The sequence below is a fragment of the Pogoniulus pusillus genome, chromosome 12 (assembly GCF_015220805.1).
Source record: "Pogoniulus pusillus isolate bPogPus1 chromosome 12, bPogPus1.pri, whole genome shotgun sequence".
Classification (NCBI taxonomy): Eukaryota; Metazoa; Chordata; class Aves; order Piciformes; family Lybiidae; genus Pogoniulus; species Pogoniulus pusillus.
The window spans coordinates 21,467,755-21,493,353 of NC_087275.1; the positions used below are offsets into that span (position 1 = coordinate 21,467,755).

The 25,599-nt window shown below is 41.1% G+C and overlaps 1 protein-coding gene across 3 annotated transcripts in view; it reads right to left on the reverse strand.

Annotated features, from left to right (window-relative positions):
• Positions 1 to 25,599, reverse strand: part of HSF2BP (heat shock transcription factor 2 binding protein) — a 124,389-nt gene that overhangs the window by 89,276 nt on the left and 9,514 nt on the right. The window contains exons 5-9 of one of the 3 annotated variants that reach the window (XR_010304335.1): positions 21,600 to 21,738; positions 20,868 to 20,985; positions 13,874 to 13,977; positions 13,182 to 13,288; positions 5,210 to 5,294 (exon numbers count right to left, since the gene is read on the reverse strand). Coding sequence is in view for 2 of the 3 variants with exons in the window: in XM_064152617.1 (XP_064008687.1) it covers positions 5,086 to 5,294; positions 13,874 to 13,977; positions 20,868 to 20,985; positions 21,600 to 21,738 (570 nt within the window). In the remaining variant the exon portion in view is untranslated. Of the gene's footprint in view, positions 1 to 4,573; positions 5,295 to 13,181; positions 13,289 to 13,873; positions 13,978 to 20,867; positions 20,986 to 21,599; positions 21,739 to 25,599 lie in introns of those variants that run through there. The other 2 variants (XM_064152617.1, XM_064152618.1) reach the window with 2 other exon arrangements.

Sequence of the window (25,599 nt, forward strand, 5' to 3'; positions counted from 1 at the left end):
AAGTTCAGCCGTGGCCAAATGACTGAACTGACACCCTCTCCCATTCTTCCTCTGACTTACTTCCCTCTCTTGAACAACCATAACAGTATGGACCACAGATTCATAGAATGCTTTGGGTTGGAAGGGGCCTTAAGCATCAACATGTTCCAACTCCACTGCCATGGGCATGGGCACCACCCACTAGAACAGGCTGCTCAAGGCCTCATCCAACCTGGCCTTCAACGCCTCCAGGGAGGGGCATCCAAAATCTCCCTGGGCAACCTGTTCCAGTGTCTCAACCACCCTCACTGTAAAGAGCTTACTTTTAATATTCAGTCTCAATCTACCTTCCTCAAATTTCAATCTATTCACTCTTGGTCTATCACAAGAAGCCCACATAAAAAAGCACTTCCCAGCTTTCTTATAGGCCCCTTTCAGCTGCTGGAAGGCCATTGCAGGATCTCTACAGAGCTTTCTCTTCTCCAACTCTCTCAGCCTGTTCCCAGAGGGGAGATGCTGCAGCCCTCTGATCATCTTTGTGGCCCTTCTCTGGACTCACTCCAGCAGTTCAGTGTCCTTCTTATGCTGGGGGCACCAGAACTGGATGCAGTACTCCAGGTGGGGGTCTCGTGACAGCAGAGTAGAGGGAAGATTCATCTCTCTCATCCTGCTGGTCACACTGCTTTTGATGCAGCCCAGGATACACTTGGTCCTCTGGGATGCAAGTGCACATTGCTGGCACATGTAGAGTGTTTCATCCCCTGACATCCCCAAGTCCTTCTCCTTGAGACTGCTCTTGAGCCACTCTTTGCCTAGCCTGTATCTGTGCTTGGGATTGCCTCAACCCAGGGGTAGGACCTTGCACTTCACCTTCTTGAACTTCATGAAGTTGGTTTAGGCCCACTTCTGAGCCTGTCCAGGCCCCTCTGGGTGGCATCCCTTCCCTGCAGCATTGTCAACCAAACCATATAGCTTGGTGACATCCACAAAGATGTCACCTGCAAGATGATGTGTCCTGAATTCTAGTTCACCCCTTTTGTCATGAGCTTCTGGGAGAAGGCCAGTGTTTGCATGCACTAAACACCAGCTCCCCTTAGGAAGTGGGCAGCTAGTTGCCATTCTCATCCAAGACCTCACAGTTCCCCCTGGAGATGCCAAACCACTCATGCTGCCATGCCTGATCTGACTTCAGTGTGGGCATTACTTTCTACAGCTTAGGTTTTCCATTTTCCTTTCAGCCAGCGCATAGTCCAGGCCAAACATCAACCTAATAAAACACCTGAAGAACTGGTGAAGCACTACATAAATCACAGAATTCTTTCAGCTGGAAGAGACCTCTAAGATCATCGAGTCCAACCACTGACCTGACACCACCACAGCCGTTATACATCCCAACGTGCCATGCCCACACATTTCTTGAGCGCTTCCAGGGACAATGACTCCACCAGCTCCCTGGATAACCTGTTCCAATGCCTCACCAATCTTTCAGGGAAGAATTTTTTCCTAATGTCCAACCTAAACCTCCCCAGCGCAGGACCCCACATTTGTCCTTATTGAACTTCATGAGGTTTGCCTTCACCCAGCTCTCCAGCCTGTCCTGATCTCACTGGATGGCTGCACACCCTGACAGGGTGTCAGTCATCCCCCTCTGCCCAGTTCCCTATCATCAGCAACTTATAATCAGTTCCAAGTAGATTGCTGGGCAAAAGCTGTAGTGTTTCAAATCACATTTTTCAGCACTGCTTTTAAGTGCTGACCATGCCACTGGACACACAATTAGAATCGTAGAATCAACCAGGTTGGAAGAGACTTCCAAGATCACCCAGTCTAACCTATCACCCAGCCCTATCCAGTCAACTAGACCATGGCACTAAGTGCCTCATCCAGGCTTTTCCTGAAGACCTCCAGGGATAGTGACTCCACCACCTCCCTGGACAGCCCATTCCAATGGCAATCACTCTCTCTGGGAAGAACTTCCTCCTAACATCCAGCCTGTACTTCCCCTGGCACAACTTGAGACTGTGTCCTCTTGTTCTATTGCTGGTTGCCTGGGAGAAGAGGCCACCCCCAACCCAGCTACAATGTGCTTTCAGGTAGTTGTAGACAGTAATAAGATCACCCCTGAGCCTCCTCTTCTCCACGCTAAACAACTCCAGCTCCCTCAGCCTCTCCTCATAGGGTTTGTGTTCCAGGCCCTTCACCAGCTTGGTTGCCCTTCTCTGGACATGCTCCAGCACCTCAACATCTTTCTTGAATTGAGGTGTCCAGAACTGGACACAGTACTCAAGGTGTGGCCTGACCAGTGCCGAGTACAGGGGAAGAATAATCTCCCTTGTCCTACTGGCCACACTGTTCCTGATTAAAATGAAGAGTCTTGAGTGCTTTGTTTCCTGACTTCATATGGAAATGAGGTGCAGTTGCACCATCAGTCCCTGTGACTTGGCTCCCAGAAAACCTGACACAAGGAGAAGACTTCTCAGAGATAATTAAGCTCCATCAAGTTTCACAACCAGCCAGGATAACAGCAGAAAATAAAATAAAAACAAACAAACAAACAAACTAAATTAAAAGCTTCACAAGGAGAAAGCTGGCAGTGATGTGCACAGTGCTCAGTGGCAACTATCCAACCCAGCGTCACAGCTTCCTAACCTGCCTGTAAGCATCCACATCACCCTCAGCTCATGCACTCGACACTTACTGTCCTTTGGGTGGACTTTGAATCATAGGAATCATAGAATCAACCAGGTTGGAAGAGACTTCCAAGATCATCCAGTCCAACCTAGCACCCAGCCCTAGCCAGTCAGCTAGACCATGGCACTAAGTGCCTCATCCAGGCTTTTCTTGAACACCTCCAGGGATAGTGACTCCACCACCTCCCTGGACAGCCCATTCCAATGTCAATCACTCTCTCTGGGAAGAACTTCCTCCTAACATGCAGCCTATACTTCCCCCAGCACAACTTGAGACTGTGACCCCTTGTTCTGTTGCTGGTTGCCTGGGAGAAGAGACCAACCCCCACCTGGCTACAACCTCCCTTCAGGTAGTTGTAGACAGCAATGAGAGCCCCCCTGAGCCTCCTCTTCTCCAGACTAAACAACCCCAGCTCTCTCAGGCTCTCTTTGGTTTCAGAGAGGTGGTCTGGGAAGGATGGAAAGTTACAAGCAATCTCTCACATCCACAGGACATGAGGTTTACCAGTTCTACTCACAAACCTATTTTGTTTTTCTTTTTCTGTTATTCACTGGCTTTCAAAAGTTTGATGAAAGTACCCATTAAGCAGAAAAGTGGAAGCCCTTCAGTGTTTCTAAAAAGTTAACATTTTCATGAGTTGATATTCTAGGAAATTACAAATTATTATTTTGATCCCTTTAGGATGAAACTCTAGGAGGTCTAACCAGGATAGCAAGATAAGAAAACAAATCCCAAGGAAGCATGCTTTGAAGAAGTTTTAAAGCCTTCAAAAAAATCTGCCTATGGTAAGCTCAACATAGTGTTGAATCAGACACAGCAGAAACCTGCGCAACCCTTTCATGTATGCGAGATCGCTATCTTAACCTTCCTTTCCAAATCAGACTGCTACTGCTTGTAGCATTTGAGCTGTTTATTTAAAGTAATTTTAAGCTGATTTATTAAATGTCTAACTCTGCAAACAGCCTAATGTGAGATGATCTATACCTTAATGTTGTCCACATTGCATTTTGTTACTACGTTGGGTTCATAGCTGTGGTGCCATAACTTTGGTTTGGAAATAATTGCTCCCAGAGTGCTGCATTTCTCATTTGTTGCATTCCTGAATAGCAGGAATAGAATAGCAGAATCATAGAATGCAGAAGGTTGGAAGGGACCCCATCTTGTCTAACCCCACTGCAGTGAGCAAGGATATCTTTAACTAGACAGAGTTGCTCAGGGGCCCATCAAGTTTGACCTTTAATGTCTCCAGTGATGGGGCCTCCACTATATCTCTCCGCAAACTGCTGCAGTACTTCACTACCCTCATTGTAAAGAGCTTCCTCCTTAAGCCTAACCTAAATCTACCCTGCTCCAGTTTAAAACCATCGCCTCTCATCCTATCTCTACAAGCCCTTCTGAACAGTTCCTTCCCAGACTTCCTGTAGGTCCCCCTCAGATACTGAAATGCTGCTACAAGGTCTCTCTGGAGCCTTCTCTTCTGTAGGCTGAACAACCCCAACTCTCCCATCCTGTCTTCACAGGAGAGGTGCTCCAGCCCTCTGATCATCTATATAGCACCACCTATACCGGCTGTGATTCTGTCACTACAGAAACAGACACTACTTGTTTAACTAAAAATGTGTCAATTCTACCAGGGCAAGGCACACAAATGTTTGTACTTACCACTAAGGGAAGCAAACTGTACACAGAAGCTCTAACAAACACCGCGGTTATGAGGGAAGTGGTTCATTTTAGCCACTTCAGTGCACAACAAGGAACCGTGGACAACAATAATTAATTTCCTTGTTTTTTCAAGGCTTTTGAAAAAAACAAAAGTCTGAGTTTCCAGCAAGCCTGGCAGCCACAGACAGGGGCAACTTGCAGTTTGAGTGAATCTGAACGCCAATTTTGAAAGCAGGCTCCATTACACGCTACAGAACTTGAGTTTTATTAGAATAGAAGAGGTGAGAAGTAACAACAATAAAACTGGAACTTGAGATGCATTCCAAGACAGAAGAGTTATGAAAAGCAACAAAGTTTTCCTCACAGCACAGTAACTCCTCAGAATGGACCAAAAGGATTATTTACCACTGCAATAAACTATATACTGTCAAAGAATGTGAAAATTACTTTGCTCCCTATATATGGCAAACAGACTACATAACCTTGGGTCATTTTGGAAACCCATTATCAACAAAATCCTACTCAAAGAAATTAAGCCTGCCCCAACTCTACTAGCTCATCTGAGATTGTATTTGGGAGTTAAAACCCAGCATGTTTTCCCAAGTGCTATTGCAGCTGGGTTACCTAATTTCTGAAAAGGATTTTGTCAGAGGGCTTTAGGCAGAGGGTGTTTTTCAGTCAAGTCCATGCCCAACAACTCTTGCAGCACAAAAATATAGGAAAGACGCAAGCAGTTGGTGTCACAGAGTTCTTCTACGCTTCGTACTCAAGTATTTTAAGATCTTCAAGTAGTTCTTTTGCAAGTGTTTGCAGATCTGCATTGCGGCTCTTTGACAGTGCAACGATACGCTGAAATGGCAAAGTATCGCGCATCTCAGAGGCTGCCCTGGCTAACACTTCTGGCTCCAGAATCACAGACTGGAGGAGCCGCAGAGCGTGAAGACAAACTTCTGTATCTGGGTCTAAAAGCGTGGAGAGGGGGAAAACAAATAAATAAAATGCTTGTTAGAAAAAAAATCCCCAAAATCACAGAATCACAGAATATTAGAGCTCGGAAGGGACCTCCAGAGATCGCGGAGTCCAACTGCCCTGCAAAAAAGCAGGATTGCCTAGGGTAAAAAAGCAGCACTAGAGCAAAGCACTTAGTGCCATGGTCTAGTTGACTGGATAGGGCTGGGGGATAGGTTGGACTGGATGATCTTGGAGGTCTCTTCCAATCTGGTTGATTCTATGATCCATGGTGCCATTCCTCATGACCCACCAGGCAGACAGGGAATAACTCAAGTTTCATAATTCACAGTTGCCATTTTGGTGCTGGCTGCCTGCCTCTAGAAGGAACTTGAAATCAACATCTTTGCCCTTCTCAGCAGCCTGTGCTCAGCAGTGTTTGGGAGGGAGAGATAACCAGTCTCTTGTTTTTCAGATGTTGCAAATGCTATAAATCAAGGAGTTTATCACCTTGAATTTGTCCTGTCAGTGGCCAAGATGTACTGCTGGATGCAATCTGATTTAAAAGCAAAACAAGCTACATGTCATGACTATTCAGAATTAGAAAACAAACAGGCTAGCTAATCCAAAATCTGCAGTAAGCAGCGAGGATTTTCTTTATCTCTTTTTTGTTATCCAAGCCTTTGAATTTCTTCAAAACTCAATAAAACATTAATCTTTATAAAACTCTCTGGTAACTGTGTATCAACCTTTCAAGTATTTAATTCAGTCTACACAAAACTGAAAGGGGTACTGCAGCTAAGCACTGCTGCTTAGGGATGTGTCAGACAAATGCAGCAAAGACCTCAGACTGACTTAAGCTAGGAAGACATGTAATAAATAACTCTACTGTTAACAACACAGGATGTATTTTTAATTACATAAACATTATGCATTATATCTTAATCACTCCCAATGGTCTATTTGCATTCAGTTGTTTATAGCTGTAGCAAAAGCATCTGGTAGAAATCCCCCCCCTTTTTGCACTTCTCCACTCTGCACATTCCAAATGAAAATGTATAAGACATTTTTATGGCTCAGGTAGTTACTTGTTCCACATGCCATGCATTTCTTATGTGTTTCTCATTAACATATCTAATCTTTAGCAAGCTTTTAATAAAGCATTCTGCAGAAACTCTGAGAAAAATTCATTCAAATCACTCTGTGCACAAAACCATCATAGAGAGCATAATCTTACTGAAGGAGCAGCGATAGACCACACTGTACTGAGCTTGAAGGACACATTTGGTGGGCTGAAACAAGTTCTTTTCTTTTCCTGACTTATTAAATACCTAACACTGATGACTTGAAAAAGGGCTAAGCAGAATTATTCATTAAAGCATAAAGGGAAATGCTGAAAGCACCCAAAGAAGAAAATGTAATGTGACGGACAGTGAAAAGGACTACATCTTTATGCATGAAACTGTTGAGATGGGAATTTTTAAGAAAATGGCCAAAGTACAGCATTAAAGACTGTGATATCTGATGTACACCCACAAGCCAGACACTCTTTTCCTCCATTTCCCATCATGAATGAGATGTGTAGGTCTGCTACCATACCGTTTCTTCCCTATTTAAAGCGTAAATCTCATAAGAAAGGAATTCTGCTTTCTCCGGAGGACACAGCAATTGTTCAGGTGCAAATGCATTTTCTGAGTTTCTGTGCAATGAGAATCTTAGTCATCTGGCATACTGAACAACTTCAGACACTGAAATCAGCATTAAAAAAAAAAAAAAAGTTTTAGCATTGCACACTCCTCAGGAGTGGTCATACCTATAAGCACAACCACTCTTAGTGCTGCCACCTGTGCTCTTTGGAGCCTGTTACCACCCTGAGCAGTACCAGCCCAAGCAACTCTGAGTTATGAGCAGTTAGTTGCAACTTATGGAGAAATGCTGAGACTCAGCATCAGAGCCAGTAAGACTTCATGTCCAATTTCTCGGGCAGAAACACTTCAGTGAGTCCTTCTGAAAACACTTAGGTGTAAGTTAAGATTTTTAGATTTATTCAGATCTAATCAAAGTATGACCAAACTGCCTTAAATTCATCCTCCCACTCCTTCCACTTTTGTCTTTATGCCTGCTAGAGGTTCTTCCACTAATTATTTTTTTCACAAAGATAATGTTCAAACTCTGAATCTATCACCTGTCCTTTTTCTCTGTATTATTCTACATTTATTCTCTGGAAATAGCAGCAACAAACCATAGCCCAAATAGGTAAGAAAAAAGAAGCTTTTAAGAGTAAAACCTATGTGTAGTTCATTACTACCTTTCTCCATGTGACATTATTCCTCCATTAAATAAAGCCATTAATACTTTTAATGGCTTGCAGTACTGCTGTGAAGCTTCATATATGTAAGATGCTTTAAATCCCTAGATGAAAAGTGCTTTGTTATTAATCCCGTTACAGACATCTACGTTACTATTATCTGCAAGTGCTAAAAGACCATACAAAATGAAGAATTGATCAGGGAAGACGCATTAGCAGGGGAGCCAGCAAAATAAGGATCTGTAGGAGATCAGGAAATTATTTTCTGTTTGATGAGCAGGAGCATTTTCCAGTAAGAGCAAAGAGGTTCTAGGAAGAATGTCCACTAGGAACCAGGAAAACTCAATGGCTTGAGTCACTCAAATGAAGAACAGATTAGACACTCAGACATACAGCAAAGGAAGGAAAGGATCCTGCACCAGAAGATGACTTAATATGCATTTAACCTCTGATTGCCATTGTTTTGCATGTGTTCCGAGATGCTCCAAGTTAAATAAATACATATGCCTTAAAATATACTCCCTCAGGACTCCACCACTTACTATGGGTAATCATGTTTTCTAAGAGAATTTTTTTAAAACAACCCTGGAAGTCTTCCTCTTGTCTCTCCAATACCATCAAGGGTTGGTTTTTTTTCCTGGAAGCCTTGCCTAAAGAGCACTCACAAGAAATGTAAGGAAACAGCGTTACATTTATTTTAATATGTTCCAGATTTAGTTATTTCTACACTGAGTAACATTTTGTTTGTATGAGACAAAAAAAAAAAAAAAGAAGAAAAACCCACCCTTTAGCTGTAATCAACTCACTGCATCACATCCTCCCAACAACTCGCACACACACATCTAACTAAAATTTCAAAGCTGCCATCGTTATTTCTGAGGAACAGGGGAAGAAATCAAGCTGCTTGCCTCAGTGGGGGATGACAAGGGTAGCGTAAGCCTACCACCATCGTAAAATGCTGATGCAATTTTAACGTGTTGAAACTGCTGGAGCCCTGCTGACGCTCTTCTAGCTACCAGCACTACCCTTTGATGTCACTGGCTTTCAGTCAGTGACAAAAGCAACCGATAGCGTGGACAGATCTTAGTCACATCTGTCATTAGCAGCATGCTCTCAGATGAACTGTTCCCCACAGGGACGTTAAAATAATTGCATTACATCAATGCTAAAGAGCTTATCTACAATTGGCTCTCAGTTGTGTGAACTCCATTTAGACGTGCCCGTACCATTCCTCGGCCACCTGAATGTAAGATTTATTACCAGCAAGCTGTTTACAGCTATGTGTATGTACAAAAGCAGGATTTCAAAAGCTTTGTTGCTGTAAATGTCACTCAATCCTGATTTTAGCGTGAAGGGGCAACATGATACTCCTCCTTCCTCTTTATGAACCTGCCAGACTACTTGCACTCACAGTGTGGCTAATAGAGAGCCAGGGCCACAGTCTGCTCCACCTAAGATCTCTTAGCATTGCCAGTGCTGATGGAGTAGCAGCAGACCATTTTCCAGACATTTGTTTAACACTGATAGGTCTGAGGAGACAATAATTGTCCCAGTAAAGGCTCTGTGGGGAGAACACCATGGCAGAAAACAACTAGACTTTGCTGCTGTGTTTGCACGTCATCCCTGCAATGTATTTGCTGCAGCTTAGGTCCCTGCTCTGGCCAGGTGGCTGTTCTCACATGGTGTTCAGCCAAGCACTCTCCTACAAACACATGCTTGTCATGCTTTTATCAGGGAAACACTTGAGAAAGACCCCAAGGGTCCAGATCGAAGCAGCAATTGGGTGCCGATTTGTCTGACTGCTTCTGAGGGGCTGAGAGTGAAACGGAGCTTGCACAGACATCGCTTTCCAACAGGCAATCTGTGAGTGAGCTGTTGGATACGTTGTCCAGCTCCCATCAAACTCAGCTTAGGCTTCTGAGGACTCTCACAGTGGCTACTGAACAGGATTAACAGTGTAAGAACAAACCAACAGGTTACACTGACCAGTGCATTTACCAGAGTTCAGGTTTCTTGCATATACAAACAGGAGAGACCCTGTGCTTCTCAGGAGAACATCGCTTTGCATGTCTGTAGTTAGGTAGCGCAAGGACCTAGCCAAGAAACTCCCCGCTCAGATGACCAAGGCTGGCCACACCACACCCAGCTGGGGTTTCATCTGGGCAAGTATCATTTGCAGCAGCTGCTTAGAGAAGAGTATGGAAAAGAGCAAGTGTTCAGTGAGACCTCCCCCAGCCACTCTTCCAGCCTCCCAGCTAACTATGGTTCAGGGACTTTCTGTGTCAGAGCTGACATCTTTACATTTCAGAAAATACATGTGGCCTTACAGGGAAAGAAGGGCAATCCTCCCTTTAAAACTAATTTCACAGCCTGAAAAGTATGAAACTTGTGTACGTGGAAGTCTGTGAACTGGCTTGGGAACCAAAACTTCTTTTCAGACAGATATCAGGTTATAAATAGGGGTGTTCTGTTTGTCCAGATGTCTTCTAAATAACAGGCTGCCATGCAAAAAACCTGAACTTTCAAAACCTCTCAGCCATAACCAATTCAAACAGAGTGGCAAGGCATTACAAACCTTCAGGGTTAGTCATGAAAAGCAAATATTGAAGGCTGCGAGCAGCATTATTAGCAAAATGAAATGTGCTTCATACAGGCATTTATAATAGATCTGCAAAGAATTTGGATAAACAAGGTTAGATTTCCATGTGGAACTGTGGTAAAGGAAACTGAAGGGCAAGATCTAAAATCAGTCATACTTCTCTTGTCTTTTGTTTAATTGAGTACCTAGAGTGATTTCCCAGCTGTGTATAAGAAATGTCACTGACAATGTCTCTGAAACCCACACTTTCTCACGTTGTAAAATGCATCCAAAGAGAAGTGGGGAAAACCTAAAATAAAGACACAGGATAGTATCCTGTAAAACAGCCCAGAACAACAAAGACCCTCAACCCATTTTCTCCAGCACCCATTTGTTGGCGGATAGTCTGTACGATCAAAAATGAACCACATAAATCTAGTCTTTGTTATCAATACCTGTGCTGACTGTGTCTTCTTATTCTTCAGCAGATCCTTGGCAGAGAAAAGTCCCAGTTTACCTCTTTAGAACTACAGAATTAAAGCCTGAAAGCCTTCTTGCATCTATAGATGTAAACCACCAGGAAAAATAGTAACGTATTTACCCAAAAGTCACAGATGCACAGATTGCATTGGGTTGGAAGGGACCCTAATAATGTAACTTCTTTTGCTATTGCTGAGGTCAGGGCTTCCTTAAACCTGAAAGTTATCCAAAACCCTTAGTCAAGACATCACCAAAAGGATAGCAGCTGATGCAGCAAACTAAAGCTATTTTCTCCAAAATGGGAACAGCTCCTCTGCAAACAAATGGTGCTCCACAAGAAGAGAAATCTACTGCTCCTGCAAGCTGCTCCATAGCCAGAAATCCAAATAAACATTCTTGTGTTTTTATGCTGGCACCAGGCTGGGAAGACATAGGTAGGCATAGCTGATACCTAAACAAGAATATAACTGCTACATAAGCTATCACAGTTACCTTTTTCAGCAATCAGCTGCCTATTAAAGGGCACCCATCTTTCAGACAGGGCTTAAAAAGGCAGAACAACAAAAAAAAAAAAAGAACAAAAAATAGCCCACCTCATAAAATGCTAAAAGTACCATAATCTGCATTCCTTTCAAAGTGTGCCTGCCAAATGTTTGCTTTTCACCTATTATCAGTACAGTCTCCAGCAGAAGGAGCTATTAGGAATTCTTGTTAGTAAGTGTGAAATCATACTGGCTCATCCAAGTTTCCTGAAGACAGCAGGACAGATGAAGCCTGTTTGCTGTTAACATTCTTACTCCATTAGAAATGTTTAACAGATTTTGACTCCTTTCTCTTAACACCCATCTATTCAATGTCAAGAAATGTTTCTCTCTTGTCAAAAAGATAACCTGAATCAAATCCTTTTTTGCTTCAGATACAACAAAGGGAAACAAAGAAAATTATTTGCTCCTCTCATTTAGTGGGAAGGGCATTCTTCAGGGGTCAAAAAGATTGGGTGGAGACTGAGAATTCATATAGGGATTTATCAGGTTTGTATAGGCCAGTGGGAGAAAAATGGCCTTGATTTATGGGCTGAGTTCACAGAAAGTTGTAGATTTGACAATGGAAAAACCACCAGGATGATTCTTTGAAAATGTTTTAAAAGTCATGAGGATGATTTCTGGGGCCTCCCTTAGTGGGAATGCTGATAGACACTTACAGAACTTTGGAAAGCTGAATTATTATCATCTCATAAGCCTTAATCAAAATGCTCTTTGAAACATGTTCCTGGAGGTAAGCAGCATACACAGAACACCGTTATCAGCAGAGCATAGTGTTCTACTCTCTTGCATGGAAAAAAAATATCAAAGACCTTGTTATGTAGCAGATTCAGGTGTTTATATGCAGAATCACAGCTAGCAGAACTTGAGGACACTGGCCACAGAAATAGGAGAGGAGCAAAAGTAGGAGGAAGCTATCGAGTTTTACAAGTTGAAACAGACTCAGTATAGAGAAGACTACAACAATCTCATACAAATAATGGGAATAAGGTCAGGGCTTAGATCTGACCTCCTACCCAATATATAAATCAGTCAGCCACCCCCACTGACAGTAAGCAAACTTCTTCTGAAGTCAGAAATCTGAACCAGCAGATGTGGTTTATCTGAGGATCTCTCTCCTTTAAGGTAACTTGAAAACTTTATTATCAGGAAGTGAAAGGGTTAGCTATGCCCACCTTACCTTCTACAACCTAGCCATAAACAGTTAACACCTTTACAATACAGAGTAGCCATTCCACTTATTTCCATTAACAGATACATATTCATCATAACTGTGCCACATTTCATCCTTTCAAGTGACCTAGGACCAATCAACTGCATCAAAAGATTAGCTTTTTTATTGTAATGTTTAGAAGGGGATGTGTGTGAACTCAGGCAGGGTTTTGGGTTAGGGTTTTGGTTTTTTTTGCTAGAACGACAGCTCAAGTACATATTGGCCAAACACAAAGCAAAAGGAATATCTGGACTAACATGTTAAATTCCTAAGCACAACAGAACAAAGGACCATGTATCCAGAGCCCTCAAAGAACACAATTTTTCTCAAACTATTTTAGAAAAATAGAGTAAAATGGATGTTGTCCAATAGTTTTACATGGATTACTTGATTTTCTGAGACTACAGAAGGGCAAGTCATAAATTACTTGGTAGTTGCAGTACCTATGTTTTCTGTAAAACAGCTGCTGGAAGTGTAAGCAATGCAAGTAAATTCCAGGTTACCAGGCCAAATCAAACCTTTTCCAAAACTTCACTCTGAAACAATTTCCTTGAAAAAGCAGATGGAACCTCCCTCACTTCAGCTACTGTTACAATTTACTAGTAGTACTACAAGAAGGTTTTGCATAGCAGCAGAGTGTTGAGATAACAAACCTCCCTAGTCTTATAAACTGCACACCAATATCTTCTTACAGACAAGACACAAAAGCTTGAGAAAGCCAAGACAGATGAATCCTAAGAGTAGTTAATAGGCAGGACAGTGTCATGGCTCTATACTTACTGCTGTCCTCACTGTCCTTTACAAGCTCTGCACACAGCTGCCAGCCAACTCCAATGTACACTGACAACGTCAGTCTCTGCTGGCTCCTACACAGGGATTTGAAGCCTCTCAAAGAGCAGAGCCTTGATGTCACTCATGTACCTGACAGTGGCAATAGAAGTCCTTGATGTCCTGCACTGGCCAAAGGCAAATCTGAGAATAGCACTCAAGCCCTTCAAGCCCAAATCCTATTAGAGCACAAGGCCTCTCTTCAGCTGCAGAAGAGACAACTTTTGTCACAGGTGAGTGCAGTTACAGAGGCTGGCTTCTTTCCCTCAAGCACCTCAGAGCACACCTACATTTTCTTTTGTTAAATGGTAGTGATCTGACACCAACTTTAAAATAAACCCTGAGGGGAAACTATGTGAAAATACAGGTGGCTTTTTGCAATCTGCTTCATCAAATTTCTCCATTGCCCATTTTTAATTCTACCACCCATAAAGTTTATGTTAGTGGAATACTACACTGTCAAAACCAGGCAAAATGTGCTGTCTTCTCCCTCTAGCTATTTGTCCTTTTTGTTTGCTTTTAATCTGACAAAAAATACACATAATCACATTGCGGATATAAATGTCTGTATTGCTATTTGCAACACCTACTGCCAACCTGCAGTACCTTAAGTCACAATTGCCAAGCTCCTTCGAGCAACTTACCATTTAATAGCCACCAAAGCAAAGGAATAAACTGTGGATTTTCACTGATGTACTTTAAGCCCTTCATGTTGATACTCACATTGTAGAGTGACATCAGCATTAGCCTAGAATTAAAAGAAAAACAGATATCATCTCCTTTGATTTCTATGCACCTGTTGGCATCTTTTGCTATTTATGCCAAGCATGTACTGATTCAGAAACCTATTCTAATAATTTATATTCTTCTAAAAGAGACAAGTCTCATATACAAGCAATGCTGTGCAAAACCTTGTCTCTACTGCTAAATCATGTAAATTGAACATCTAGACAAAAACACCCCACGTGAGACTAAGAAAGTCTCATCAAACTCCATGAGATGGATTACTTGGGATACACGAGCCCAGGACTTGCCTTTATGTGACCACACAATCCATACAACAGCACTTTTGTAGAGACAATTCCTACTGGGCAGACAATAACTTCAAATAACCTGTTTACCCTGACACATAAAAGGACCACTAGGAAATGCAGAAAGCAAGACTGTATACAGAGTACTAGAAACAACGTCAAAGTCTGCCACACTGGTTGTGCCAAGCCAACCCTGCTGTGCACTGACCCTTAAGACAGCTGAAACGCAGACACATCGCTCATGCTATCCTCTTTCAAGCATCCTCCTATCCCTCCTGCCAACAGGAACAGATGCAATACATAGCCAGCATACAGCAAACACCAGGGTAGTCTCTCTCTCTGCTGGCAGGGTAAGTTACTATGTCTACAGAAGCATTTGGAAGAAGAGGACAAGCCTTAAGGAGGAAAAGGGGAGGCATTAGTAGTCCCAGATCAGCTGAGCACTCTCTCCTAAGCTAGAGCTGTCTTGCACCCACAGCCCAAGAGACAAAGAACTGGCTTGCTCTGCCTGCCCTCCAACCCCTTGTAGGCAGGCAGCACCCCATGAGCTGGGCTATTGAGCAAGACACTACTTTAAAAAAAATCTTCTTGTCTTGTAAAATGTCATCAAGGATTTTCCTATTTACTCTGCCTTCAGGCATCTGGATTGATTATGTTCAATGTACAAATGGAAATATTTATCTTTTTTTAAGTCAGTAACACTGGAATTCAATTTGGCTGCAAACTGTGCTCACGCCTTAGCACAGATTAACATCAGGATAACACAGGACAAACAGTGCTCTCACCTGTACCTCTTCAAAACTGTTTCCAAAAAACATCTGGGCACACTCAAAGCCATTTAACATTTTTATTTATTTACATATTTTGCTCTTTTATGATGGTTGTTGAAGGAGGGCAGAACTGATAAACTGTCCTCCAGGCAGCAGAGGCCTAATACACATTTCCTTCACTGAGTATTGAAAAAAACCCAAACCACTAAGATAAACATCCCTGACCAACTGAAACCAAGAGTGTCTCTTGCATATTCAGGTATAAATTACAAAGCAAAAACAAACATAGTAAGTATACGTTCATTTCAGCCCACATTTTCAAGGGCTTCCAAAACCAGGATTTCCTATTTTATCAGGAAGTTCCTTAGTCATTCTGGGGCTCATATGTAAGAGGTCAAGAACTAAATCAAACTCTCAATATTTCTACACAGATAAAACCAATTAGGATGGAAAAGTTCAGCACTTCAGAAGACTGCTCTAGCCTGCCAATTCCACTCAAGTTACTGGAAGCAGGAAAAGGTTCAATATGATCAATAACTTGCAAAATCTGATAGCCATCAGGGAAAATGGGTTTGACTACAGGTACCTCCTCAATCAGGGAAAATGGGTTTGTCTACAGGTACCTCCTCAATCAGGGAAAATGGGTTTGTCTACAGGTACCTCCTCAGTCTTAGCTGTCACAGAGTTGAGGTGCAGGAAACAGCATGTAGAAATGACAGCTCTGCCTCTTTATGCAGATAAAATGCCTGAGTCAAAATTTACTTTCAGCTGCTTTTGATTGTCTGAAAAGTATGGTAACTTTGAGCTCTCCCTTTCTAAAGCTATTCAGAACAATCACTAATTTACAGGTTTGGTGGATAAAACCTTCTTTTTCAGCTAAACAGAGTCTCAGTTGGCTTCATGCAAATTATTTTAATTTCCCTCTGACTTCTAGCAGGAATTGGCCCTGATATTCAAAACTACAAAGTGTTAAGAAAACAAACTAGTGCTCAGCCTCTTTCAGAATGAGATCACTGCTATACTTGTAACTTCAAGTCAAGAGGCCCCTGATGACCCTGAAGAGAGAGACACACTCTGGAGTCAGAAGTCATCTTACAAATTCCGTCACCCTTCTAGTGATGTCCTCCTGCCCTGTCTTTACACAGATCCTCTTTTCAGCTGCAGAGCAGTTGAGCAGACAGGCCATCAGTGCACTTTATGATGTGCTATGATGGATGATAGTACTTTTTAATTTCTTTTAAAAGATAACAGACAAGCCAATATTCTGGACAATTAAAAGGGAAGATGTATAAGCAGGGCTCCTACATTTATAGAACATGTCATCAAATCTCTTCACAGCTGGGTGCCAGGTTGCACACAAAACAATTACAGAGAAACAGGAATGGGCTGGAACGTTCTCCTCTGTTCTGGGGCCAGCTTGGCTGCTGCTACGTCTCCTGACTGTGATAAACCTGCACGTCACTGCACTGCCACCATTTCCAAACAAAAGGGAAATGACATTATTCCAAAGGACTTCACACTTCACATCCCGGTCTCATAGATTAAGCTACTATGCCACCAGCAGACTCTTGGACATTTTCCATGCATGCCTTCAGAATTCAGGGGAAAAAAAAGTAACTCATTGCAGGCTAGTCTGAGTTGTAAGAAGTCTAACTTCTATTAGGTGCTGCACCATCCTGAGTTTGATCACCTTGGCTATTAAGCAGTACGAACAAACAGCAGATTATTAATCCACTAGGGGCCACCGACAAGCAGTAAGGCATGCTGCAAGACTGAAAGTGCAGCTTGTAAAGACCACACACTTCTCATACAGCCTTTGCAACTCGTAGCTGGCTGCCAGAACCCAAGCCTTGACAAAACAGAACAGCTGTAATTATCTATAATCTGAAGTACAATGATCAATAAATGATCAGTATCTTGTAAGTTTTCTTGACAATGTCTTTCATCCTTAATCTGTTTGACATTTGCAGTTAGAAATAAAGTGACGTAAAAAGACGCTGCTATGTTTGTGTTTTTATTTCACTTGTTTGCTTTGTGCAGACAAGAGAGACAGATGGTGGTGATCCAGGGAAGTGTCGAGGTTTTGGAGTAACCCACCCCACAAGCCAATATAGTAGCATATTATTACAAATCAAACTCAGTCACCTGGCCACAAGGTAGAAGCATTGCCAGGCTCTTTATACAACCTCCACCACTAGTACTTGCAGATTTTTTTTGCAATAATGATTGCAGAAGTGCTTAATGGTGCAAAACTGGCACACATCATGACTGGATAGACAATATTTTCTCTTGGTTTGTGGATTATTTTTTTGCTTGCTTAGGGTTTGTTAGTTTTTTTGGGGTGTGGTTAGTTGGGTGGTTAGTTTGTTGGTTGTTGTTTTTTTTTAATATGGAAAGCTTTGTAATTATGCACTTCCTAGTCTTCCTATTTAGGCAAGACAAATTTAATTAACATCTTGTACTACTGTATCTGTCAATGCCTTCTTTAAAATCCAGAACTAAAAAGCACAGCTAAAGCCCCTTCTCATCTGCTTAATACTTGAGTTTAGTAAACAAAATGTACTAATTCATAGCACAAAACATGTACTAATATGTACTAAAGTGCCTATTCCTAGTAGCTAAGTTCAACTGCTACATAAGCAAAGCTGAATATTCCTAATACTTTAAATATGGCTATGAATAATTGTGTAAATGTCTGACTGGCTAAGAGTCACAAATGCTGAACAAATCTTACATGAATGAGAGGAAAACCTGAAGTCTTCCACACCACTGCTATTTCAGAAAGGCAGACAGTCGTGCAATTTCAGTTTCAGCACTCGTGCAGATGCCTTGGTTATGTTTATTACATACCCATGAGCTAGAGTGGGTATTGTAGCAGTGATGGAATAAAATCACAGCTTTTCCCTGTACATTTTTTCTTTACATACTAGTACAAGTAAAACACAGGATTGCTAGAACCAGGAAAGGAAAAAGAACGCCTCTCCTTATCAGCTTACTCTGTTTGATACTGCTGTGTCTAGAATTAGACTCTCAGCTTCTCCTGATTTGTCACACAATAAGGAAAAGCATAAAATAAAGAAAATAAAAATAAAATCTAGAAGAGAGTTGTAAAAACTCAAAATTGAGCAAAGGACAAACAAAACTTTGAAAACAATAAGCTATTTTTTCCTCTTTAACTCATTAAATTTTAAGTTGATGATTGCCTTCCACAGTGATGTTTTGAGAAAAACACATTGAATTTCCAAAATAACATACAGACCTCTTTGTCCATGAAGTATACATTTTAAAAGGTGTCTGTCTGTATGTACATAAGTCTGTGTGTATTTAAATGTTATCTATGATTCCAGAGTCTATCAGTACGTAAACAAATTGTAGTAAGATTTCAGTTAACTATCACATCCTTATCTCACAGTTGTCTTTCATGTTGTACTGCCTTCTGTTCCTTATGGTTGGGAGCAAAGGAAGTTCTCCTGACACATGTCCTTATGAAAATGTTGGATGATTTCATATTACTCAGCAGTTAAAAAAAAAAGCAACATTCAAAATCAAACAAACTAAACCAAAAAACATCCTTCTTTGCTAGGCTGGGAGAGTGTAAGATACCCCAAAAGGACAGGAAAGCAACCCAGTGTTAACAGTGTGTTTTAAGAATTAAGCAGCAACAAGACACATAGGGAGCTCATAGACAATAAAAGAACCTGGCTGGGCACATGAATGGTAAACACAGGGGAAGCATTTTGCACTAAAGCATTTGAGCAAGTTAGGATCCATTGTTCCACAACAAGGCCATGAAGAAACCTCCTTTTTGGCACTTACTCTAATGTCAGGATGTAGTTATTTTCTTTTGTTTTTTAAATCAAATGGCAAGTTAGGATAAGAAAGGAACCCTGTTGGTTCTGTGGAGTATCATAAAACACAATCACTGCACTGAATTTAAGCTACTATAACATATGATTAACATTTCTCTCTTACCAATCTTGTGCAACCTCTTTTTTTAAGCTTCACTTAATTTGTTAGCCTAAGAGGCTGGCCCCTGTTGAATCCCTTGCTACTTCATGGGATTGTTTTATGTATATTTTATCAGCATTGCTGTATGGCAGCCAAGTTTATATCATCATTTGTAATTCTTCTGCAAAGCATCCAGATTTTGAAATATGATTAAAAAGCTACCCAAAAGTCAATTCAAAAGTAAGGCTCTCAAATCCAATTACACTGTCCAATTACATTAATGCAATCTGAAATGATAAAGTAATAATTTATCTGGACACATGCATAGACACATATTCATTTGAAGTTCAGAGTGTGTGTCTTTAGAAACACTTTCCTTCCTTTCTCCCCTCAAAATAAAGTCCTCCTTTGTTATTCTTTTCTCTGTAGAGATTTTGAAAGAGTGTAGATCCTCTTTCCATGATGGTTATTTTTGTTAGTGATATACATGAAAATTAGTAAATTACTTTTTTTTCCCCTTGGCCTTCTCATAAAAATCTTTTAGTTGGAGCTTTACAAAAAATCCCACGGTTGCAAGAGTTAACAAACCCATTTTGAGTGCCGACCTTCAAACTCAGCACTTGGTTAAACACTGTAAATCACTGACACCAAAGTATCTAACCACTACCTACAGCACAGACTTCCCCCTTGATAGCCAACAAGGAAAGACAAGCACCTTCAGAGGAAAATTTGTTCTTTCTAATACGGGCTGTGGGAGAAATCATCTGACAGCACTGTCTCCTTCCACTGACTGTAGGAAGAAGCTCAGACAGTTAGCAGATACTCCTCTAGCTTTCTGATAGCTGAAGTTAAGCAAGACAAAACCCATTTAAAGTTAAGAATGAGCCTGATCTCATGCCTATCACATACAACCTGCCTAAATGCCTGCATGGAGGCTGTCAAGCTATTGTGGATGACAGGATTGTCAGATGACCTGTGACAGCTGGGCTTGGGTATGAATTCTCAGTGTGTCCCTCTGTGTGTGTCCCATTTATGAAAAGAATACCACACTGGCTTAAGCCATCTTCATGATCAAGTTAACCAGCTGTACATTGCAAGTGACCACAGCTTAGCAGATGTGCAAGTACTTGATAATTTGCTTGGCCAAGGCCATAGCTCTTCAGCTTGTAACAGCTCTGAGGAAAAGGCAAATAAGACAGCTTAAGTATAACTTTTCCAGCATCTGAGCAGTGCAATGTGTCCTTTTCTTTACAATGATGTATCAAAAGATTCCTTTAGAGACATTACCTTTTACAAACTCAAATGCATGGTGCTTTGGCTACTAAGCAGAATAGATTTAATTTTAGCACTTAGCAGATATAAAACTCACTTTCCTCCCTAAGCAGATGTAGCATTTTGCAGTCATCCTATTAGAAAAATAAACAGGAGTCCACATTTCCCACACTCATTCTATTTTAAAATTTGACTTCATAACTTCCTTACCTGAATCTCAACTCATGAGCCCCTCCTAACCAGATGTAGTATTCCACACTCATCATATTAGAAAGATAAGTAGCAGTCCACATTTCCCATATTCTCTCAATTTTAAAACTTAACCTCATACCTTCCTTATGTGTCCCTCAACTCAGGAGCCCCTCCTAAGGTGGAAGGGTGCATGCCCACAGTATTATAGAGCTTAGAAAATTCCAAAGAGACATGATCTGGATGAAACTAGTCTTGTAGCCAGGGTTGGTATATCCGCAAGGAACACTACTGTGACAAGTTTCCAAAAGATATGTTTCCTCTCCAGGAAAATGCACAATATAAGTGGGAAAAGTACTGTCATAACTGTGACTTAAACTGCAAGATAATGCATTTCATTTGAAGGGAAAAAAAAAAGGTTATCATACACTTTAAATTTGGCACAGAGTCCTGGCTTCATGTCTCCCAGGAGGTGCATCATTGTGTCCAGTAATTCACGACTGGAACTAACCAAGAACTCACGGCCACATGCCAGGGCAGCCACATCTGTGAGAAAATAAAACACATCGCCATAAAAGTCATGTTTTAAACAGAAGCTTCTGCTTATCATCAGGACCACTAAAAATTGGCAGCTGTGAAGAATGACCTATGTCATCTACACAAACTTCAAATTATATTCATCTACATAGCAAGTAGTCCAGTAGCAAGTACACTGGTCAAACTCCTTCATAATTCTACTTAGCTGAAATTCAAGAGTGGCCATTATCCCACTAGCAACAGTGAATTATGAAATAAGAAGTTGGATTAATCAAAAAATAGTATGAGACTGAGGCAAAGCTGACCCTTATATGTTCCCCTCTAAAGAAACAAAATTGCAAGTTGGTTTACAATTGCTCAACCCATTACATCTGGCACATTACGCAAGCAAAGCTCTTGTGGAGTTCTGCCCTACACAAAAGCTCTCTTCCTACCTCTTCCAAAAGCACTGCACACCTCACAGAAGTGTCAATGACAAAACTTTATAAGATGAGGAAGTCATCCAAGATACCAACAATGACTAAATACCCAGCACTCAAAAACTGCATTTACTGAAGCACATAAGGCAATACAGAAATTCCAGTTCACGTGGAATGATATTCTGAGAGGTAACATTCACTTACTTGTTACAATCCCTGCCAAGGCTAATACAAACTGATTTTCATCAGAATCCAAATCCTGCTGTTTCATGTCCTCACTTAATGACTTCACAAAGCTCTCCATGGTCTGAGCAGTGATTGTGAAAAACTTTAGTGCTTTACTCTGCAAGCAAAGAGGAGAAAAATAGATTATATCAACTACAGCAATTATGTTTATCAGATGCCACAATAAAACTGGACAATCTTTAAAATTGCTAAAACATCCAGTTACTAAAGGCACCAATAGAGAGTAGCTGGTATGCACCAAGAGACATATTTGATCCCCTACCGTTTGAAACCATTACCTCAGAAGAAAATGGGAAACTACTCAATGCTAAATTTATTATTTAAAACTAAACTATTGTGCATCCATCTCCTGAACTCAATATTTCAAACAGCAGAGTTAAAGCTTATTTTCAAAAGTGAAGGTAGTATCTCTTTGCTTTGCAATAGCTGCACCAGGTGTTTTACATTTACTCAAGCTACTACAGCAGCTTTTCTCAAAACCTTATCCAAGTAAAGCTGCTGGTGAGCAGCCTGATTTAATGATTTGACATTACTTTTTCCTATGAAAAATCAACAAAATACCCAGGAAAAAGGAAATAAAACCAAAAGCAAACAAACAAAACCACCCTAGAATTTGGTTGAATCCTGACAGGACTCATTAATTTCTCATACAGGATGGAATACAACAGGCTTGCTAGGTAGAAGTCTTTAGAACAAAAAACAGAATTCTCCTCTCAGTCACAGGCTCCAATTTGTCAGCAATGTCATACAAAAAAGACAGCCAGCACACCAGAGAGCACAAACAGGAGTACAGCCCATAATTATATTATGCAATATTCTCTACACTGCAATACTGATCCATTTTGGGGCATCTTTGTTGAGGAAGCAGCCACCTGATAGAAGGCTCAGGACAGGTCAAAGAACCTGTACAAAAGTGCAGACAGAGTCCATAAGAGTGGGGAGAACTGTTTCTGTATATCAGTAATTCTGACCTGAAAACCATTGCTGGAATACTGTTTCTCACAGAGGATGCTGGGTTTTAACAAAAATTGCATAGCAGAAAGCCCACAATGCCAAGTTTCCCAGTATCTTTGAGAATTTTGCCAGTTGAAGCAAGAAACAGCTGAACCTTTTAGTCATTCCTAGTAGCAACCCAATGGGACAGGCCAAAGAGATGCCTGAACTTTCACTCATTTTGCAAAGAGACCAGAAATTGTAATATTTTGTCAAAACTAGTGTTTCCACAATATATGCAAAGCTACTGGTAACACAGCACACAATCACACAAGGTTAATGGCTGGATCCAGCCCAACCCCTCTGCCATAGCAGATCCCACTGGATTGTATTCAGGCAGGTCATGAATATCTCCAGAGAAGGAGACTCCACACCCACCCTGGTGTTCCAGTGTTCTGTCACCCTCACAGTAAAAAAAAAAAATTCCTCATGTTTCCATGGAACTTCCTATGCCTCAACTTCCACCCACTGCCTTGTCCTGTCACTGGGCATCCCCAAGAAGAGCGTGGCTCCATCCTCTTGGCACACACCCTTTATGTTATTTAGTTATTTCTCCTGCTGCACATACACCCCATCAAAGACACAGCTCCTCTGTGACTCCAGTAACAGGGCACAAAGAGCAGGGTCTGTCAATACTCAGTATCTTCACAAATGATACTGTGTCCCAGAAAAACAGGAATGAAGGGATCATGAAGGATGAGAATGGAAAAAAGTGCACCTCTACATGTGCTGGATGCTTTCTATACTTGCATGAATACCACACCTCAATTAAGCCAAATTTAACACAGACAGAGACTACAGATCAAGAAGCAGAGGGCATGAGAGAAAATGGTAGAAATTAAGAGAGCCTACTATAGCAGGCCAGTATAAGCTATTATCAATTCACATGGGAACATAGCACAGTACTGGCCAAATCAAGCAGTTGACATGTTGAACAGGAAACAAACAAAAACCTATTTGCCAGTCTCTTGAGGTGCCACAGGTGTCTTATCTGCTGAACCTTTATTCCAAATAGCCATTAATTAACTAATTAATGAATGGTGATGCCTGAGGAGCCTCAGCACAGGCCAATCAGATTTATAAAATAGCAAGCAGCACATAATCTACATCAGCCTCTTTACAGCCTGACAGTATTTTCATGAGGCTGAAGAACACCTCACCCACAGACACAGAGATAAGGACAGCTCTGAGAGCAGCCATCAAAGTGATTGAGCTCAGACTGTGCAATGAATCCTTTGCTGTCCAAGTAACTTTTGTGTGAAAACAATACTTAACATGCAAAATTGGTACCATAAAGCTGCCTGGCACCATAGCAGATAACTAAGATAGCAGACCACTTTGTAGGATCCAAAATATCTATAGCCTTGATGTTGTTCTGAAATCAAACTTTCAGTTTGTGTTTCTACACGGGAGTCCTGTCCTGTGCCTATCTGGTTGAAGCTTTTTTTAATGACATCTGAAACAATCTCACAGGAATTAATTTACTTCTTATTTGGCACATGCAGGTAGACATCCTTGAAAACTTGCTCGTGCTGCTTATCTGGATGTTTCTGCAAGTTTCCTCCAGAAACGTTATGCACAGGCAGAATCCCCTCCACTGCCTCAAAAATCAGTTGCTTGAGTTCTGGCTTGCCCAACTCATATGGACATAAAAAACATTTTGGCCCTAAACATCATTTCAGTCAACCTGTATTACAGAACTGTATGAAGACCTACTCCTGTACCTGTGCAAAGACTGAAAAGAAGCTTGAGCATCCTTCCCTAAGGCACGAAATGATTGTGAATTGATGTCACCATCCCTACGCACTTAAATATAAGCAACGTTTTCAAAGTGCTCTTGATGTTTCAGACATTTCTGTAGTTCACAGCACCTTCTTAGGGGAAGATGTTACAAACTACAACTTGTCCAAAACTAAACCAAACAGAAAACTTCATATGACAGCTCTTCATCATCTTTTAACTACCCAACTCATTATCACCTGTAATCCATGGTTGATGTAATGCCATACAATCTGTTTATATCAAACCTAGTAGGCTGGTATGTTTCCTACCATGTTATGTGCACCATTACAACAAAATGATACTCAAAAAAATAGCTGTGACTTTCACCCCTAAGTACAGCAGTTGAATGGGCTCTAATGACTGCTGCAATGACTACAGCAGAAGTAGTCTGCATTTCAAACACCCTAGAAGGAAAAGTATTGCACCTTCACAGTTGGACTTTTTACCCTTACACAAATCACCAGCTAACAGTTTGGGTTTAACCTAATGCTGTTTAATTTCAATAGTTACTTTCAACAACAACTCTACTAATTTTACTCTCATCCTGAAGAAATTTAGTCATTTCCACCACTGCTACAGTCTCGTTTGGGGGAAATATACCCTTTCAGTGCTGTTACGCAAATCGCAATGCAAGGGTTAGTCACAAATAATGCTGACTCAAAGCTCTACACTGTTCCAAAAATACAGGATGCAATTTTATACTGGTTTTGTCAGCATGTGAGGTCTCTGTAAAAACCACCTGTCTTTTTTTTTTTTTTAACTGCCTTATACAGAATTTTCAGACTTGGTTTTCCTTCTGTTCCTTGCACCTGGAATCATCAGAAGTTATTACTAAGAGGCATCACTGTACAGCTTTCTAATATCCAACAAAGAGTTGTAATTGTCATTTGGTGCACTCAAACTGGAAAACCTCTTACAAACACAGTAGTTTTCCACTTACTGTAATGAACCAGTTGCTAATTGTGTTCTGAAAAGTCAAACCAGAAGAAACTGTAGCATCAGTTCACTTCCATTAAATACAACAATGTCTTCTCATAAAGGCTGTGACAAGATTACGAATTATAGGTCCATGTTTGGTCCTGCAGTCTCTCCTAATTCCATGAGCTGCACTTAGCAGTGAAATTCTGTTAGTTGTTGTATTCCTATATATACTATTATATACACTAGTATATACACTGTATTA